Consider the following 19,724-nt stretch of genomic DNA (forward strand, 5'->3'; position numbering starts at 1 on the left):
GAATACCAGTTCCTCAACACATTTGTTGAAATAGATGGACTTAACAGGACTCTCAGGGAATACAGCTGGCCAGAAAGAAGTTGTGGGACTCCGAGGGACCTCCCACTCTCATCCGACCAGGGAGCTGCTCTCCTGGAGCCTGGGGCTTGTGGCTGGGAAAAAACAAAAACAAAAACAGCGAGGTTGTCTGGTGATGTGGGTTTGACAGGTCAGTAAAAGGGAACCAAGAAAGCAGATGCTCCGGGGGGGGGGGGGGGAAAGGAGGTGGGGGAGGCGTGGGGGGATGGGGAGGACAGGGGTTGACAAGAAAGAAGCTCTGAGAGGGCTGGCTGAGAAAGTATGGGCCCAGGGTGGCCTGGGGACCAGTGGTGGGGATAGGGGCGGGGAACGCGAGGTTGGGAGGGTTGCGGGCCCCTGAGTGGAAATGGGAGAGATGTAACCGGGACGACGCTCCGAGGGGAGGGCGCGGAGGCACCCGGCGCAGCTGAGAAGGACGCCCGGTGGGCGGCCCTAGTGGATCCCGGGAGCTGACTCCCGGCGCCTGGAGTGGGCGGTGCGGGGCGCGGCAGGTGCGGGGGCGGAGCCACGTGAGGGCGGAGCCCAGCGGGGGCGGGGCCGACGCCGAGCCGGCAGGCGGGGTGCGCCGCTCCTCTTCTGCGAGAGCAGCGGGGGCCGTGGAGCTGGAACCGGAGCCGGAGCCGGGGCCGGGGCGGGAGTCGGGGCCGGGGCCGGGCCGGAGCGGGCTCCAGCGCTATGGGGTCGGCCGACTCTAAGCTGAATTTCCGAAAGGCGGTGATCCAGCTCACCACCAAGACGCAGGTGCGACCGGGGCCCTGGCCTCCCCATCCACCTGCGGGGCTGGGGGCTGGGCAGGGCCGGGGTAGGGGGGGCGCTGTGCGAACTTGGCTGGTGAGGAGATGGGGGACCGACTGGCCTGCAGGGTGACGCTGAAGCCAGGGCCGGAGCGGGACCCGTTGGCCTGTACCCTAGGGCTTCATCCCCTAACCCTAGCTCCTCACCCTCAGCCTCCTCTCCCGGGAATATCTCTCTGCCCGAAGCCGCTGCTGCCACCTTAGGCTGACGTGTGCCTACTCCCTGAGCCTGCATCGCCGCTGTCCGTCACCTGTCCCGCCGCCTCCCCCCACCTCTCCCCCGCTCTCTCCCCTCCAGCTCCGCATCTTCAGCCTCACCCCCCACTCCCGCCCCCACCCACCCACCCACCCCGCTCCCTGCTCCCCTCCCGGGCCCTCAGTGCCCGCGATTCCTGGACGCACAGACCCGGCTGATTCAATGCAAACAAAGCCGGGCCGGCGCCTACCGGGTCGGGGAAACAGCTGGTGCGCGGAGGCAGCGGCCTCGCTGGGCCCAGGTCGATGGCCACAGCCAGGGAAGGCCGAGGTCTTCCTGAGAACATGCAAAGAGTGGCAAGCGGCGCTGCAGCCTAGCAAAGGAAACTGTTCCCCGGGCCCGGAGGAGTCCAGTTTCCCAGCCGGGGACCACCCTCCAGGGGGCTCCTCCTCTGAGGCCCAGCAGTAGGGATGGCTGTGTTTTCTGGTACCCTCTGTTCTCTGGGTCAGGGCTGAGAACCCTCCAGGTTGTCTTTGACTGACTGGTGTGGGGTCTGGGGGTGTCTTTCAGCCCATACGCTCCCCTGAGTTCAGGAGTGGCACAGAGGCCACCTCTTTGCCCCCAACACACAGCACCCATCTCCTTCCCTGCCTACCCCTCTGTCCTTACCCCTTGAACTACACTGCTCTGGCCACAGACTCGCCCAGCCCTGACTCTCCAGGTCCCCCACTTTCAAGGGAGTCAGGACCTGCTGCCCTCTGGGACTTTCCTCTTACCCTTACCCCCAGGGCTCTCTCTTGCTCTTGGCAGTTAGAGTGGGATGGAGGGGTCCGTCTTCTCACAGCCAGCTGATCGCAGCTCCAGAGGCCAGATCTCTGGTCCTCCTCTCTCTTGTTCCCACGAGAGAAAGGTCAGGCGCCTGGCATTGCCCAGGCCTCTGGAAAGTCCATTCCCCAGTAAGAGGTGTTTGACAGAAACCAGACTTTGCTTCTCGCCACTTTCTTAATGGCTCCTGGTTAGTTCTAGCACTTGGCTCTTTTGGGATGGGGCTTCTAGGTCTGTGGGTGGCAGGTGGGCCAGCCCCTCAATGTGAGGCCACAGGGAGAGGCAGGAGGGAGGCTCCCATGTTTACCTACCTGGGGAAGGAAACATGTTGGAGGCATGAACTACGGGCTGTTGGCTCAGCGGGCAGGGTCCTTTTGGCCAGCCCAGCAGGACTAGCTCAGCCGGGTCCCAAAGGATCTGGGTGGACTAGATTCCTACCTGCACTGGCCTTCTCCCCAAAATGCAGTGTGCCTCCGGCTTCCCTGGCTGCAGGCCTGTTATGGAGGTGACTGAGCTGGTGCTGTCCTGCTTCCCAGCTGAGGACAGGAACCAGATACCAGGCTGGATCTCCCTCCAGAGACCACAGGAGCCCTGCAGGTGGGAAGAGAACCGGGCTGGCTGCAGGGAGAGACCCTCAAGCCTCTGTCCTGTGTAGTGACCTGGCTTGAACCACAGAGGAAGAACAGATCCCAGACGGTCTTTCCAGACCTTGCCACTCAGTGTCTCCAAGGGGATTCAGGCCAGCTGTCCACAGGGTGTCTTCCAGTCTTAGACCCTTAGGGGCTCTGCCATGAATACAGATGTTCTGGGCAGCAGACAAGCAGACCCAGAGCCTTTTCCTGTGGCCTGGGCATGAGCTGCTGCTGCTGGGCCTGCCCTGCCTTCCTGCACTGCATCCTGTTTTCTTCCTGCCTTGGGCTAGACGTGATCCTGGTCCTGAGGCTGAGCTGTTTGGGCTGTTTCCCGGACCTTCCCTGGGGTGGGTGGGACCCTCTCTTAGATCCTGCCTTTTCTGGAGACTCTCTGCTGTAGGCGGGGTGAGACCTGGTGGGTCTGTGTTACATGTGTGCACGTGTGTGTGTGGGGGGGGGAATGCTGTGGTGACACGGCCCTCCTGAACGGTTCACCCTCAGCAGGCAAGAGCACTATGGTCCCTTGCTCCCCCTCACCCCCCAGAAAGTTCAAAAGATACAGCTGCACTCCCAAGCTGGTGTGGCTTGAGCAGGTGCTGGCAAAGCTTGGGTAAGAATATCTGTTTTCCCACCTGAGTAGCTCAGTCCCTGTGCCCTGGTTGCCTGGGCCGTCGCATCTGCAGCAGAAATACTCTTTTCAAACAAACTGGCTTGGATTTTAAAAGCTTCTTTGGGTTGTATGGGGTCCAGCACGGGTACCTGGGACAGGAGCTGAGCCATGTTTCTCCCCTCAGAAGCCCAAGGGGCTCTAGTGACCCTGGCCAACACCTGCAGCATCAGGCCGGCCTAGGACAGCCAGGTGACGGGCACCAGGCTGAAGCATCTGGGCCGTAGTGGGAGCTGGAGAGCTGAGACTGTCCTCTGGCTTCTCAGCTGGGCTAGCCTGGGGCCTCCTAAGTCTCCTTTTAAGTCTCTCTCCTCGTTTGGAATTCGGTCCCTAGGTGACACTTGCCTACTGAACTAGGCCAGAGGTCAAGTCCACTGGTGCTCAGATGAGTTTCTGCCCATTTAAGGGGTAGGGGCTACCAGGAAGGGGGGGGATTGTCAGAGATGGGGAGTTTCCCAGAGATGACCCCAGGTTTTCTAGGATGTCCTTCTCCACCCCAGCCCTGGCCACCCACACTAGGGGATGGTACCCCTTGACCCCAGGGACTGTTAGAGGGCTGCCTTGGCTGAGGCCAGCAAACCCTAGCCCTAGGCCCCTCCTTTGGCCTTTGTTCTTCTCCCCAGCTAACTTGCTCTACCAGTTCTGGGACCCAGCAGGCCATGGTACTAGGTCTGTCCTGCGGGCCATGGCCACTTGCTATCCTGTAGCTTGAAGTGGGGGCATTGCTTGGAGAGTGGGCGAGGTTACACCTGGACCTTGGTGAAGCTTTCAGAGCCAGTCCTGAGTTTGGACAGCCCCACTGGTGCTTAGGTCTGCCCAGTGACTGGGTTGAAGGCATCTCTGGGACTAAGGACAGCCTTTCCCTGAACAAATATTGGCTGTGCATCTGCCATCAGCCCCAGCTGCAGGGTCAGGGAAGAAGGGCCGGTGGGGGTACTGGGGCCTCAAGGCAAGTGCGTTGAGACCCCTGGAGTCAGGGCCTTGAATGAGTGATGGAGGTTGGGGAGGGGAGCAGGGTTCCAGGGTGGGAACAAGCCTGTCAGTCCAGAGATCGGGGAGAATTCTGGGAAGAAGGGGCTTCAGAGAACATTTATTATTATTATTATTTTTAAGGATTTTATTTATTTCTTTGATAGAGAGAGCACAAGCAGGGGGAGCAGCAGGCAGAGGGAGAGGGAGAAGCAGGCTCCCCACTGAGCAAGGAGCCCAGGATTCTGGGATCACGACCTGAGACGAAGGCAGACACTTAGCCGACAGAGCCACCCAGGCGCCCCAGGACAGAGTTTTTCTTAAACATTATATATATGTATATGTTTTTATGATAGAGTATCCTGTGTGTGGATTTGTAGGAAGCAGTGCCTGTATGACCTTTCCAGAGAAGGGAGGCGGCCAGGTTGATGGAGACCAGGGGTCTTCTGCAGGACTGCTGTTTGGAAGAGTGCCCTGGACACCCTGGCCTCTTAGCAGGTGAACATTCAAAAGGAAAAAATAGTTAATAGGGGCACCTGGGTGGCTTAGGTCGTGATCCCAGGGTCCTGGGATGGAGCCCCGAATCGGGCTCTCTACTCAGCGGGGAGCCTGCTTCCTCCTCTCTCTCTCTGCCTGCTTCTCTGCCTACTTGTGATCTCTGTCAAATAAATGAATAAAATCTTAAAAAAATAGTAATATATGTGTTTGCAGAAAAATACAAGTAAAAAAATAAAACCCACCCAGAGAGATAATCGCTATGAGCATTCTGTCGTTTTCATTCAGACTTTTATGACTATATAATTTAGCAAAGATCGTGACCATCGTGTAGTTCGTGTTACAGCTCATCTTTTCCACCCAGGGTTGTACCGTGATCGTTCTTCATTCATCAGGAGTCTTTGGCAACATGGCGCTGGTGTTTGCATAATATTCCAGTCTATGAAAGGGCCCTAACTTTTTTTTTTTTCCAAAGATTTTATTTATTTATTTGACAGACAGAGATCACAAGTAGGCAGAAAGGCAGGCAGAGAGAGAGAGAGGAGGAAGCAGGCTCCCTGCCGAGCAGAGAGCCCGATGCGGGGCTCCATCCCAGGACCCTGGGATCGTGACCTGAGCCAAAGGCAGAGGCTTTAACCCACTGAGCCACTCAGGCGCCCCGGGCCCTAACTTTTTGAGTGTTCCCTGCTTTCTGGTTATTTGGGTTCCTTCCAGCTTCTTGCTCTTATCGACAACAACACATCAGCGATCCTCCTTCTATGTGCACCTCTCTGGTCATTTCCTTAGGAAGGATGTCTTCAAGTGGGGCTTATGATTCAAACTGGCTCCCTATGCGACTGTCCGTATGATTCAAAAGGCATAAGTGTGCATACGGCGTATGGTCTCCATAAACCGGTGGGACTTGGGGATGCATTAGAAGGATGAGCCTGTGGGGAAGAGGGGACAGTCCAAGCAAAGGCAAAGAGAAGTGGCGACAGCGTTGTGTTGCGGGGATAGCAAATATAGCTGTGCGTGTTCGCACGTGCAGTGTGTATGTGTGCATATGTGTGTGCATGTGTGCGTGCGTGTAAGCATGTTAGATAAGATCTTGGCCGCCAGTCGGGCCCAATCCTGCAGGCAGCAGGGAGTCCCGAAGGTCTTTGTAAAGGGAACGGTGCCTTTGGTGTGGTGTGGACGCAGGTTTGAGGTAAATTTGGAGGTGGGGCCTTGGCAAGAGTGGCCTGAACAGCAGCACTGGCAGTGGGCTCCGGGGGGAGCAGGTGCAGTCAGAGAGCCACAGGGGTTGGCTCCTTTAGCTCAGGCATCTGTTGGGTGTGCAAGGAGAGGGTGGAAGCTGGGGCGTGGGGGGATGGTGAGGGTGGTCTTAGGTGAAATGAGCACATATCTCCTCGTCTTCTTCCTTTGGGGAGGGGCAAAACCTGGGTCTGGCCCCCAGGCACTTGACCTAGCGGCATGGCCTGTGGGGGGGGGGGTCCCCGGGTGGGGAGGCAAGGCCAGAGGAGGATGCTGACTTACCCCATCCCTTGGGGACTGAGTTAGGCTTTGGCTGCCAAACTTAGTGGTTGGCCGACCTCTGACATCTGTGCCAAGTGTCTCCTGCCTGCCTCTACCAGCAGAGGCTCACAAAGGTTGAAGACTGTTGAAGACTGTCCCCTCTCTCCCCGCCATAGGAGGGCCCCTGTGCACCAGCAGGGATGGAATAGGGGGGCTCCTTCCTCTACAAACTGGGCAAACTGTGGGCCTGTTGGAGAGGGATTATATAACAACTCTGGACACACGGCTCCCCTCCCCCAGCCTGTGGAAGCCACCGATGATGCCTTTTGGGACCAGTTCTGGGCAGACACGGCCACCTCAGTGCAGGACGTCTTTGCGCTGGTGCCGGCGGCAGAGATCCGGGCCGTGCGGGAGGAGTCACCCTCCAATCTGGCCACTCTGTGCTACAAGGTGAGCGCAAGGCACTTGGCCGGGGGCTGCTCCCTGCGGAGCCATTTTCCACCCTCCCCAAGACGCTGGCTCAGCCCTGCGGACCCAGAGAGCAGGCTCCCATGACAGCCCACCTGTCCAGGTCTGGGCAGTGCCCTGGCTGTACCCACTTGTCCCCACTGGCTGGGCTCTGCGGGGGAGGAGATCCTGGCAGCCACCCTCTGCGAGGGCTTCCGCACATCAGCTCTTTCGGCTCACCCTGTGCAGTGAGCCAGAGTTCATGCCAGAGACAAGGAAACAGACTCTGACAGGTGGCCACTTAGCGAGGTCGCAGCCAGTGAGCGGTGGGCTGGGCTCTCAGGGGGATGCGCTAGGCTGCTCTCTGACCCACTTCCTGTCCCCCTGGGCTGGCTGACCCTGTCTGCCTCTCCCCCTCTGAAGCCTGGGGCGCCCATCCTGGTTGACAAGCGCAATGTCCCCGCTCCCCACCCTGTCCCCACAGGCCGTGGAGAAGCTGGTGCAGGGAGCCGAGAGCGGCTGCCATTCGGAGAAGGAGAAGCAGATTGTCCTGAACTGCAGCCGGCTTCTCACCCGAGTGTTGCCCTACATCTTCGAGGACCCTGACTGGAGGGGCTTCTTCTGGTCCACAGTGCCCGGGGCAGGACGAGCAGGGGTCTGTGGGCCTGGCTGTGGGGCTCATGGGAAGCATGTGGCGAGACAGAGGGAACCCGTTCAGGGCCCGTCACATTCCTCCAAATCTCTTGTGGGGTTTGGGAAGTACAGGGGAAGGGGAATGCGTGTTGTGGCCGAGGCGTCTCCCACATGGGTGTCTACCCCTTCAGCTGGGCAGACACGGGGGCAGGGCAGCTGGGCACTCTCCCTCTGTTTATCTCCAGGCAACTGGGTGAGGGTAGGACCCCAGTGATTCCCAGCAGGCTCGAGGCTCTAGAGTTTTCGGGACCTGGCCTGGCTCCTTCCAGCCCGTGGGGAGGTTTCTTCCTGGGCCCCAGCCCTCTTCTGCTTTAGGAGGTTTGGGGTGATTGGGAATCTACTTCCTTTTCCTTCTGTGTCTTCCTTCATCCCTCTGCCCATGACTGCCTGCCTGGGCCCAGATCCAACCCCCTTCCAACTCCCAAGTCCTGGGGCCACTTCTCCTTGGCCTGTGATCACTGAGGCGGCCTGTGCTATATCCTGAGCAGGGAGACGATGATGGTGAGAACGCCCGGCCCCTGGCTGAGTCCCTGCTCCTGGCCATCGCCGACCTCCTCTTCTGTCCAGATTTCACTGTCCAGAGCCACCGCAGGAGCACTGTGGTGAGAACCCCCGATCTCCCACCTTTAGGCTGGGAGGGCTTTGGTCCTGGGTTAGGGGTTGAAGTTCCGTTAGGCAGGACCCCATGGGGGCAGGGGCTACCCCCTAAGAGCAGATCTGGGAAGGGGCTGGTGAATGGCACAGCTGGAGAGGAGCCAGCTGGTGCCTGGCCCTGCCCCCTCTATCCGGGAGTCTGAGCACAAACACCCATTGTCTTCGCCTGGGCAGTGGGGGGTGGGGGTGGGGCTTGGACCCAGCAGGTCTGGCCTGCTCACTTCCTATGGGCCCATAGACTTGACCTTCAGTGTTCTCTGCCCTCCCACCCCCACATACCACCAGGTGCACCCGATTCCATTCCTCTCCCTCTCTATCTCTCCCTGCCCAAGCTGGACTGAGCAAATAAAAGAACCAGAGAAGAAAAATTAGCTTTCAAGAGGTTGAGAACATTCATTTCTCCCCTCGTGCATTATCACCAGGGACATTTTGAGGGGCTGTCTGTAGGGGAATATGAGGGTCTCTGCCCCCAGGGATGATGGTGGGGGGACTGGGACACCCCCAGCCTGATCGCCCCCGAACTGTGTCCCCAGGACTCAGCGGAGGACGTCCACTCCCTGGACAGCTGTGAATACATCTGGGAGGCTGGTGTGGGCTTTGCTCACTCCCCCCAGCCCAACTACATCCATGACCTGAACCGGTGAGTTTTGCTTGGATCCAGAGCCCACAGTGTAGCTGGACTCCAGGCCTGCCCCCCCCCCCGCCCCCGCGACTCCCTGGCTCAGAGAGGGAACCATGCGTGGGGTCTTTCGAGGAGACCCAATCCACTCGTGACCCCGCAGCAGCCTGACAGGGAGAAAATGGGGTCATTCTGTTTCATGGGCTTGTGCTGGAGCTAGGCAGGGTTGGCACGCCCTCCTAGAGAAGAACGGAGATCTTCAGGTACTGAACCCCCTGCCATACCCTCCCCCCCAAGGATGGAGCTGTTGAAACTGCTGCTGACATGCTTCTCTGAGGCCATGTACCTGCCCCCAGCTCCGGACAGTGGCAGCACCAACCCGTGGGTGCAGTTCTTTTGTTCCACGGAGAACAGGTGAGGGGCCCCTGGCTTTTCTTTCTATTCTTCTCCTTCTCCAGGCAGCCCCAGAGGTCGCTCACCATCCTGGAGTCTTAGTGGAGGGGGAGGTGGTGCCCCCTGGTGGTGATGGCTTGTAACTTAACAGCCCTCCTTATGCCGGCGGGTCCAGTGTCCCCCAGGAGGAAGCCCTAGGTGACCCGCCAGTACCTGGGTCCTCCATCCAGAGCTGTGCTGTCCAGCAGAAATAGAATGGAAACCACATATGCTGGTGTCAACAGAAGTTGAACATTTCTAGCGGTGACATGAGAAAAGTAAAAAAGAAACGAGTGAAATTCATTTTAACATTTCACTTAACCCAATATACAGCAAATACTAGTATTTAACATATACTCGAGATGCAAGATTACAGAGAGGTTTTACATTCCCTTTTCATGCGAAGTTTTCAGAATCCGTTGTGTAGTTTTACAATCACAACCCATCTCGGTTCAGACCAGCCTCCTTGCGAGCTCTCAGGAGCTCCCTGAGGCTTGTCTGGGGCAGGGCTGCGTAGAGAGTGGGTGGGGAGAGGGTGGAAGGACCACCCTGGAGGGTGGGGAAGCCTGGGCCACACGGGGGCGCTCCTGGGCTCTGGGGATGTCACAGGGCGGGACTGAGTGTGTAAAGCACCTACAGGTGCTCCAGCCCCACAACAGCAGCTGTGCCCAAGGTCCTGCGGCAGTCATGGGAATTAGTGCGCTCCCCCCCACCCCCGCCCTGCCACAGTCATGGCTCAGCTTCTTCCTGCATGGCATACCATGCCCTTCAGGTTTCGATGGCCCTCTGCCCAACTCCCGTCTCCCCACGCCAAAGAAGAGAAGGGAAGCGCGGAGACTCCCTCCTCCAGCCACAATCCAAATCTGGCCAGGGTTTTGGGTTTTTGTATTTTTTTTTTTCCTCTTACCAGTGTTATCAGGCAAACAGCCACGCTTTGCCACTCACTTAACCTCTCTGGGTCTCAGTTTCCTTGCCTGTAAGATAAGGAGCTTGAACCCTGACATCTTACAGATCTCAGAATGATGTCAGTCTCTGGCCTGGGAACTGGGGGATCCAGCACATGCTCCGCTCCCCGAGGGGAAGCCCCCCTCCCTGGGGGACTCCAGCCCCCTGCTTTGAAGCGCCGGGGGAGGGTACCCCTGCCCCTCAGAGACCACAGTGGACTCTAATGTAAATTATGGGTCCGAGTAGGTCCGTTGATTATAACACGAGCCACTCCACTGTGGAATGTCAGTAGTGGGGGCGACTGTGCGTGGGAGGGGGTGGGGGGCACAGGGCAGTCTCTGTTCCTTCCTCATGATATTTGCTGTGAACCTAAAACTGCTCTAAACATAGTCTTATAATTTGTTTTTAAGAGGCTTTAGCCCTTGGGGGAAAATCTAAGGGGTGTGTGCATGCTTTCCCCCATAACTGGCTGCCCCGCTCTTGGTATAAATTCCTCTGCCTCTGGCCTAGCCTGGCCTGGGACCCGGAGGCAGGCCAGGATAAGGAGAGGTCTCTTTTCCTCAGGGAGGGATGAGCCTGGTTCTGCTCTCTGGCCCCCAGCCTGGGGCTAGCACTGAACCCTTTTCGAGGGAGGGGCGGCCCCCTGGGGGGTGGCCTCCAGAGCCTCTTCCTCTTCCACGGCAGACACGCCCTCCCCCTGTTTACCTCCCTCCTCAACACCGTGTGTGCCTATGACCCTGTGGGCTACGGGATCCCCTACAACCACCTACTCTTCTCCGACTACCGGGAACCCCTGGTGGAGGAGGCGGCCCAGGTGCTCATCGTCACCTTGGACCACGACAGTGCCACCAGCGCCAGCCCCACCGTGGACGGCACCACGACAGGCACGGCCATGGATGACGCGGATGTAAGGATGGGAGCGGCGGGGAGGGCAGCTCGCCCCGCCGGGCTCTGGGCGCTCTCCTTAGCAGAGCTGGGCAAGGGCTACCCAGCGGGCACCTCGTGGTAGCCTGGGGATGTCCGAGGGGGCACTGCTGCCACCACCTAGGCCCAAGGTAGGGGCAAGGGGTGAAGCCACCTGCTTATCCCAGGCTCCACCCTCGGCAGCCTCCAGGACCCGAAAACCTGTTTGTAAACTACCTGTCCCGCATCCATCGGGAGGAGGTGAGTGGCACCCCGCTTTTGCCCCAGTGGGTTCTCAGTGCCCACCTGCTACAGTGGGTATGGCCTTGCAGGGGAGCGAGGGGGTGGAGATGAGATGGGGTTGGGGGAGTCTTGGCCCCTATAGGAAGCAACCATGGTCCCCATGGACTTGACCACCCCAAGTGAAATAGTGATGGCAGAATTTTGAAGGTTTTGAGATGCAGAAGAGGGCTAATGGCCTCAATTGGGTGGGGACAACTGGGCAGGCTTCCAGGAGGAGGCGGTGCTGATGTCAGGTTTTGGTGGGGGGAAGGATAGTGCACTTATAGGCCAGGCAGAGCTGAGATTGTGTCTTGTGACCTTGGGGGAGGTTCTTGGGCTCCCGAACTCTGGCTTCTGCTGCTGTAACTTGGGAACGCAACTGCTTCCTCGTCTTGTTGTAGGAGGTGCTTAGTAAGTGAAAAGCTCTTTGAGAGTCATAGATTGTGCCTCTGGTGTGACAGGGGGATGGGGAGGGTGGGGGATGGCATCTGTCCACACACAGTCCGGGTGGGCAGGGGCCGGTTCAGGGTGTGGGTGTGGGTGTGGGGGCGTCCCTAGGAGCAGCCTTGCTAAAGCATGGGGGGGCCTGTGGTCTGGGGAAGGGGCGGGGGTTCCCTCTAGACCTGCCCTGGTCTCAGCTTCCTGAGGGGGCTTCTCAGGACAGCTACCGATGACAGAAGCTGGGCCTTTCAGGCTCTAGAGGTGGGACCAGCCTTGGGGGGGCGGGGTGAGGAGGCGTTTGTGAGGGAGCCAGACCGGACAGATCCCTGCTGTACCCCCCTCAGGACTTCCAGTTCATCCTCAAGGGCATAGCCCGGCTGCTCTCCAACCCCCTGCTCCAGACCTACCTGCCCAACTCCACCAAGAAGATCCAGTTCCACCAGGAGCTGCTAGTCCTCTTTTGGAAGCTCTGCGACTTCAATAAGGTGGGCTGCCAGCCTGGTGGGCTGTGGTGTGCCCTGCGGTGGGGAGCGGCTACTCTGGCTAGCCCGGGAGGGGGACAGCCTCTGGGAAGGCTCCCGGGATGGGGAGAGGGTGGAGCAGAGGGGTCTCCCCTCTGACTCTGCCCACCCGTTCACTCCCTCCCTCCAGAAATTCCTCTTCTTTGTGCTCAAGAGCAGTGATGTGCTGGACATCCTGGTCCCCATCCTCTACTTCCTCAATGATGCCCGAGCGGATCATTGTAAGGCTGGGGTGGGCGTAAGATCCAGGGGGCTTCCCTGTAGAGGGGCGGGTCTGGCCAGTCTGCGCTGCCTCCCAGGAGCTGAGGCTCGGGGCGGGGCTTCTTCCGGTGCTGCTGAGTTGGGTCCCTGCCCCAAGTCCTTCCTACGGAGCACCCCCCCTCCCCCGCCGTGTGTTGACTTCTGTACCCCATGCTGCAGCCCGGGTAGGCCTGATGCACATCGGAGTCTTCATCCTGTTGCTTCTGAGCGGGGAGCGGAACTTCGGGGTGCGGCTGAACAAGCCCTACTCGGTGCGCGTGCCCATGGACATCCCGGTCTTCACCGGTACCCATGCGGACCTGCTCATTGTGGTGAGGGGGCTCCCTCCGCCAGCACCTGGGGGCATGGGGGGCATCCTTTTGGCTGAGTCTGGAGGTAGAGGGGACCCCACGGCCACCCTTCTGCCTCCTGGCGCAGGTGTTCCACAAGATTATCACCAGCGGTCACCAGCGGCTGCAGCCCCTGTTCGACTGCCTGCTCACCATCGTGGTCAACGGTAGGGGTGCTGGGAGCCCGCCTTCCCCGCGATCACCACCAGGTGGCGCCAGGCCACAGGCCTGCCTGCCGCGGTGCCAACAGCCCAGTCCGGTAGCCAGACCCATAGCGGAGGGATGGCGGCCACGTTGTACTGGTCAATTTTCTAGTAGCCGTATTGGAAGGAAGGAAGGGAGGGAGGAGGGAAGAAAGGGAGGGAAGGAGGAAGGAAGGAGTGACAATAATTTTATAATCTATTTTATGTATTCCACACCATCCAAAATACCTTCATATCAACCTATAACCCCGTAAAAATTACTGGGATATCTCATATTCTTTTGACACCCAGTCTTCAAAATGTTGTGTGTCTCACGTGCGCGGCACATCTCAGTTAGCACTAGCTATGTTTCAAGCGTTGAGTGGCCTCCAGTGGCTCGCGGCTACTGTGTTGGACGTCGCAGGTTTGGACAGCGTGGTCTCTGGGCAGCAGGGGGCACCCTACCCTCCAGCGAGGACTGGGGACAGCTGCCTCCGAGGGGAGGGGCTCAGGCTGGCTGACCTGCTGGGCTCAGCCTGGTGGGGGGCCGTGAGCTGAGGCAGGATGGCTTCCAAGGCGGTCTGTGGTGGGGATGGTTCTGGATAGGAGTGCTTTGGACTCCCGAGTTGGTGGGACAGAGCTCTAGCTGCGCTGTGAGCTCCGGGGCCAGAGCCCTGCCTTCCCTTCCTGCTTCGCTCGCCGGGCCGGTCTCACGCATTCTAACTGAGCACTGGTTGAGTGTACCTGGCACTGAGAACGCATTTGTGAACCAGAAAACCCGAGAAGATGCTTTTTTCTCCCTGTCCTAGCCTGGTGAGGGAGAGAGAGTGAGACAGGAAGCGCCCCGATCCGATGTGACTTCAGGCCGTCATCCCCACACGTCTCATCTCTCGGATTCCCCCTCCCAGGCTCTGCCAAAAAAATACATTTCTGATGATGCGTGGAGCATTGCAATTCCAGTTTGATATTCCAGAAAGACTTAAAGATCTGGAGTTTGTCATCCTGCCTGGTCCATTTTATAACTGGGATCTCTGGGCGAGTTTACAAACCCGAGTCTCAGTTTCCTCGTCTATGAAATGGGGCTGGTTCCCCCTGCTCCGGCGCCCCCTTTCAGAAGCATGGGGGGGGGAGTGGGTGAGATGCCATGTCTGAGTGTCTCAGGGAACAGTGCGGCTCTCCACATGGTGCAGGGATGCGGGGTGGGGGGTCCACACAGCCTCCTGGAGCTCTGCAGAGTGTGGCCCGTGTGGCCTCAGCCTCCGAGGGCTGGGTTTTCTGGGCTTTGTGGGGGATTTTCTAGGCAAAGGACAGGGAGGGCTTGGCAGCGGGAGCTCTGAGTCGTGCTCAGGCCAAGGGCATGTGGGGATGGCTGGGTCCAGGAGTGAGCTGGCTCGTCCCCGCAGTGTCCCCCTACCTCAAGAGCCTGTCCATGGTGGCCGCCAACAAGCTGTTGCACCTGCTGGAGGCCTTCTCCACCACCTGGTTCCTCTTCTCCGCTGCCCAGAACCACCACCTGGTGTTCTTCCTCCTGGAGGCCTTCAACAACATCATTCAGTACCAGTTCGACGGTGAGGCGGTAGCCCAGGCCCCAGCGGGGCCTCAGCGGCGGGACTTGGGATGGGCCGTGCGCGAGGACACCTTCCCGGTCCATCTGAGGGGAGAACCCTCTGCCTTCCCCTGCCCCTATCGGCCCCTATTCATTCAACATGTGTTTATTGAACACCAGCCGCATACCAAGCCAGTGCTGGGGGCAGGGGCTACAGGGGAGAACAAAACGGAGTGCTCCCTGCCCTGTGCAGCTCACGGCTGGGGATGGAGGCCCGGAGGGAGGCTTTAAACAGAGGGTCACCCAGAGAGGTCACCTTACATCAGATGAAAGGGAAGCTCGGGGCAGCGGGACCCCGCTGGGTGTTGTCCGTGTCACACAGCCTGGTGTCACGAGGGCCTTGCCACTCATCACTTTTGCGACTGTGGGCACATAGCCTTTCCAGGCTTTAATGTCTTCGGCTGGAAGATAGTTCTAACAGTCGTCCTGGAGTCCTTATGCCCGAGGTGTTGGGAGGGTAAGGAATCAGCCACAAGAAGCGTTTAGCACATTATCTGGTGACTTAGCAGTTACTATTATTTCCAAAATAATGTTTCCACTGATCTGTGAGGGCTGAATGGAGGTATGGTGGGGTAGAAAAAGCACCGTGGGGTGCGGCTGGGGGCAACCTATGCAAGGGCCCTGGGGTGAGATGGAAGAAGACAGTGTGGTGAGAGGCAGGACCCGATTGCTGGGTGGGGCCTTGGAGGCCCAGAGTCGAGGGAATTCAGGGTGGGTCATGGAGCGCGGGCCCTGTCGTACTTCCTCTCTGATGACCTGGCTCAGGGACACAGACAAAGTACAGGACAGCTGGCCCGGTGGACTCTGACGTTCTGGGCCTGCCCCACTTTCCCGGGGTTACCCCTTAGAGTGCCAGGTTGCGAGGGGTTCTGGAAGGCTGGGGAGCGGCATGGGGGGAGCTCTGCCCAGAAGCTCTTCTCCAACGAGGTAGTGCAGTGTAGCCACAGCGGCACACACCGCCATGTGCCAGCCCTCCTCCAGCCTGGAGTTAGACACCCTCCTGTCTTCCGCACTCCCCCTTCCCAGAAACCTGGCAGGCGGAGGGAGAGGCAAGGGGCCCCCCCGAATGCGGCGTGCTCCCTCCTTACAGGCAACTCCAACCTGGTCTACGCCATCATCCGAAAGCGCAGCGTCTTCCACCAGCTGGCCAACCTGCCCGCCGACCCCCCTGCCATCCACAAGGCCTTGCAGCGGCGCCGACGGCCACCCGAGTCCTTGTCCCGAACTGGCTCACAGGAGGGCGCCTCCATGGAGGGCTCCCGCCCTGCGGCCCCCGCTGAGCCTGGCACTCTCAAGACGAGCCTGGTGGCCACCCCAGGTCTGGCCTGGCAGGTGGCAGGAGCATGTGTGTGTGTGTGTGTGTGTGTGTGGATGTGGATGCCAGCCTGGTTGGCATCCTGGCAGGGTCTCTGGGATGCCCTCCCATCTCTGGCAAAGGGGATGGGGAGGGGATATTGGGAGGCCCAGGAAGGCTAGTTTGGTGCTGGGTATGGGGGGGGGTTGGGGCCTCAGAACTGCATGGGGGGGATCAGGCATGGCTAAAGTGCGTGGGGGAAAGAGGGGGCGCTCATGGGGCCCAATGCAGGTGCTTTCTCAGAAGGGTCCTGTGGCAGGTGTCTTCACCCCCCCCCCCCCCCAGGCATTGACAAGCTGACCGAGAAGTCCCAGGTGTCAGAGGACGGCACCTTGCAATCCCTGGAGCCCATGTCCCAGCAGAGCTCGGCAGAGGGCAGCCCGACCGCGGAGGTGGGCGACGGGGACTCCTGCAGTGGGGTGACACTGGGACTTCCCTTTTTCCCTGGCCTCTGCCGTTGGGCTGGGCCAGGACATTCCGGGGTCCCCTGCAGCAGAGGGCAGGAACCCTGTGCCCAGGACATGCGTGGGGCTGCTTTCACGGACTTCTCCCTTGTTTACCGGTCCCAGGCTTCCTTGGCCTTCAGACTCCTCATCCATCAGCCTTATCTCCGCGGAGCTGGCCTTTACCCGACCAGCCCAGTCAGCCCCTGGCCCTAAACCTGTCATCGGGCTGGGCTGGGTCGGGCAGGGCTTGGGGCCCAGGGCAAAGGGTGCTGGGCTGGGCTGTCCCCTCTGCTGGGAGCGAGCCCCCCACCGGCAGGAGCCAGTAGGGAGGCTTCGTTGCCTCCTGGATTCCAGGCTGTGGGAGGGACTGGGAAGCAGGGCTGCCCCTCCCGCCTCTGTTCCTTCCACCCCTCACTCCCATCCCTTCCCTGGGACCAGGAGCCCGAGCAGGCGTGGCGGGAGCAGCGGCGGCTATCCAGCGCCTCAGCCAGTGGGCAGTGGAACCCAACATCGGAATGGGTGAGGGTTCGGGCGGATGGCTCTGAGATGGGGCGGACAGGGGCTTCTGGCACCAGGAACAGCTCCATCCAGGCTCAGATGGGAATGTGTGCAAATTAAAACACCGGCCTGGGAGCCAGGCTCTGGGTTACTCCAGCTGGGTGACCTTGGCCTCTCTGGCCCGGTTGCTCCCCACCCCCACCCCCGGTCTACACTGTCCCAGACTTCTGCTACAGGGGTGAGCTTCAGCGGCCCACGGTGCTGGCTTTCTTACTCAACTTTTCTTTCCAGCTTCTTTCCCCAAGACACTTGTCCACTTCCTCATGTGTGTCCGTGGTCACTACTGATTGCCCTTCCACGGGCCAGAGGTCCTATTTGGTCACGCCATTGTGAGGCTCCATGGGGACAGTTTTTGGCACAGAGTGTATGCCTCGTGAGAAGCCACAGCTCTTAGTGTGAATAACTTAAGTCACTGTTCGTGGGCACTGCCCTGTGCCAGGCCCTTGCTGCGGGGACACTTGCTGCCGTGGGGAGACTGTGGTTCTGGGTCAGGGGTCAGGCCTCTCCCGCTGTCCCTGGGGGCTGCTTTCCCAGCCCCAGGAGGCCCACTCGCTCCCTCAGGTTCTCTCTTGGAAGTCAAAGCTGCCGCTGCAGACCATCATGAGGCTGCTCCAAGTGCTGGTTCCCCAGGTGGAAAAGATCTGCATCGACAAGTGAGCCCAGGGCGGGGGCTGGGGGGCTGGGGATGGCAGACGGGAGCCCCAGGTGGGCTCTGCGGGCGGGGCAAACCCCGGCTTGGGCAGGGTGCGGCTGGGCGCACGGGGCCCCCCGTGCTTCCCCTTGACTTTCAGCGTGGGTTTTCCCACATCACGGGCAACCGCCCCCTCTTGCCGGCAGGGGCCTGACGGATGAGTCAGAGATCCTGAGGTTCCTGCAGCACGGCACCCTGGTGGGGCTGCTCCCTGTGCCGCACCCCATCCTCATCCGCAAGTACCAGGCCAACTCAGGCACGGCCATGTGGTTCCGCACCTACATGTGGGGTGTCATCTATCTGAGGTGGGTCCGGCGTTCCCCCGAGGGTCTGCTCAGGGGGGCCCTCAGCTCTGGGTCCCTCCATGATAGTGGGGTTCGTGTCAAGAGGATCAGCCAGGGTGGTCTTGTCTAGTTGAGGGTGGGCACCCACTGCCGGGGGGCGGGGGACATCAGGATGGAAGGGGTTTGGGCCGGACAACCCCTACGTCGTCCTTCTCAGTCTTTTCTGCAAGGTCTCCCGGCAGCTCTGTGACAGCCCGCTCCCTCCGCAGGAATGTGGACCCGCCTGTCTGGTACGACACGGATGTGAAGCTGTTTGAGATCCAGCGGGTGTGAGGACGGAAGCCCAGCAGGGGCCGGGACCAGAGGAGTGGGGGGCCCCGGGCCCCTGATGCTCCCCGACCCACTCTTCTAGGCTTTAGGTTGCCACAGTAGGAGCTGGGGCTGGCGGACGGGCTGAGTCCCGGGTGGCAGGCCCTAAAGGCCCCTGGTGGCTGGGTTGGTGGGGACAGGTTCTGATCACCCCACCCCTACCCCCGAGGGCTGGACTCCCAGGAGCCTCCCATCTCCAGGGCTGCAGGCCCTGGCCAGAGCCCCCACCTCCCTCTGGCTCCCCGCTCAAGACCCGTCTCTGTGCTGCCCATCATCCCCAGAGGCCACCAGGTCACTGAGCCCTCATGGGTCACCCAGCAGGGAGCTGTGGGCTGTCCCTTGAGGCACCCGGGCAGGGGCGCCCTCCCATGCCTCCTACCCTGAAACAACCTCGTCCAGGCCCAGTTTGCTGCCGGGGCCTGGAGGAGGAGAGGAAGAAGGGTGGCTAGGCTGCTTGAGGAAACGGAGGGCTCGGAGACTGCAGAAGCCAGTCTAGGGGTTTGGAGCAGGGTGTTGAGGGTCTCCTGCTGTGTTCTCCCTGGTCATTGGATATAGCCTGACTCCCTGTTACCCAGTAATGGGGGTAGAGGGTGTGGAGGGAGCCGTTCGATCCTCCCTGCCTCTGCCCACTGCCCGGGTGACTGGGGGGCCAGAGGGAACAGGGTACCACCCCTCCATCCTCCAGCTCTGGCCTCTGGGTATCCCTCACCCTACCTGTGTCAGTACAATCTTTGCTCTGTACAATCGGCCTCTTCACACAATAAACCACCCCCTCCACGTCCTGGCTCTCTGTGCTTGTGGGGGAGGGGCTGGCCCTGGCTTTGATCTTCAGGCGAGCTGGGGCTTCTGCTTCCCAGAATCAGACCCCAGAGGGCCCTCCACATCAGCCCAGAAACCAACATTTGTCATTTTCTTGGGTGGAAAAATGGAGGATTGTTCTCTCTTACCCAGCACGTGGCCCCCGGGGCTATGGCCACCCAGAGAAAGAGCCCATGGAGGAGAGGAGAGAGGCTGGCCTCTCAGCCTTCTGAAGGCCCCCACGGGGCTCTGCTGGCCCCAGGAAGGCACGGAAACAGTGCTCAGGGTCCCTGGGGCTGCAGCCGTGTGCTTCCCAGTGCTCAGCTTCATGGGGAGGGGCCCATGCAAAGCCTGGGCTGCCCTGCCTGAGCCTCACCCTGGGCCCCACCTGGGGCACAGCCCACTGTTTGCCCTGGACTCAGGGAGATGCATGGCCTGTCAGTCCCTGCCCTCTCTACCCGATGGCCCAGAGGATACAGCAGGCACGGGGACCAGACAGCCAGAAGCTGCAGTCCCTGTGGTAAGCCAGTCTCAGTCACCTGGGGCTCTGTGCCAGAGAGAAACCTGCTAGCGAGAGGTGGGGGTGTGTGAGAGCCCCAGCCCCTCTCCTTACCTCCTACCATGAGTCAGACAAGGGAAGGACTGGTTTAAACCCCTCCTGGCTCAGAAACAGACTGTTCCAGTCCTGACCAGGAGGACTGTCCCTTTCCACCATATTTGGAGTGGCAGCTCTGTCCCCGGGAACAAATGTCACGAAGC

At 60.0% G+C, this 19,724-nt stretch overlaps 1 protein-coding gene across 3 annotated transcripts; it reads left to right on the forward strand.

Annotated features, from left to right (window-relative positions):
• Positions 1-613: 613 nt before the first annotated feature.
• HID1 (HID1 domain containing) lies at positions 614-18,660 on the forward strand. Of its 3 annotated transcripts, XM_059148610.1 has the most exons (19): positions 615-819; positions 6,451-6,600; positions 7,082-7,252; positions 7,779-7,892; positions 8,478-8,584; positions 8,861-8,977; positions 10,625-10,847; positions 11,048-11,104; positions 11,911-12,051; positions 12,218-12,308; positions 12,508-12,659; positions 12,766-12,844; positions 14,263-14,427; positions 15,556-15,783; positions 16,105-16,211; positions 16,704-16,784; positions 17,385-17,476; positions 17,661-17,819; positions 18,068-18,660. In XM_059148610.1, the coding sequence occupies exons 1-19, from the start codon at positions 754-756 to the stop codon at positions 18,129-18,131; spliced, it is 2,364 nt and encodes a 787-aa protein (XP_059004593.1). In that variant the 5' UTR covers positions 615-753; the 3' UTR covers positions 18,132-18,660. The 3 variants fall into 3 exon arrangements, with proteins under 3 accessions (XP_059004594.1, XP_059004595.1, XP_059004593.1); XM_059148611.1 differs by lacking the exon at positions 14,263-14,427 and having other exon boundaries at positions 614-819; XM_059148612.1 differs by lacking the exons at positions 16,704-16,784; positions 17,385-17,476; positions 17,661-17,819; positions 18,068-18,660 and adding an exon at positions 16,389-16,661 and having other exon boundaries at positions 614-819.
• The last annotated feature ends 1,064 nt before the right edge of the window (positions 18,661-19,724 follow it).

The sequence above is a fragment of the Mustela lutreola genome, chromosome 15 (assembly GCF_030435805.1).
Source record: "Mustela lutreola isolate mMusLut2 chromosome 15, mMusLut2.pri, whole genome shotgun sequence".
Taxonomy (NCBI): domain Eukaryota; kingdom Metazoa; phylum Chordata; class Mammalia; order Carnivora; family Mustelidae; genus Mustela; species Mustela lutreola.

Excerpts from the sequence above, each read along its gene's own strand:
- HID1 (XM_059148610.1), top strand. The coding sequence starts at position 754 with ATGGGGTCGGCCGACTCTAAGCTGAATTTCCGAAAGGCGGTGATCCAG. Across the intron at positions 12,660-12,765 it reads ATGCGGACCTGCTCATTGTG|GTGTTCCACAAGATTATCAC; the intron begins GTGAGGGGGCTC and ends CTCCTGGCGCAG. Across the intron at positions 17,477-17,660 it reads GAAAAGATCTGCATCGACAA|GGGCCTGACGGATGAGTCAG; the intron begins GTGAGCCCAGGG and ends TCTTGCCGGCAG.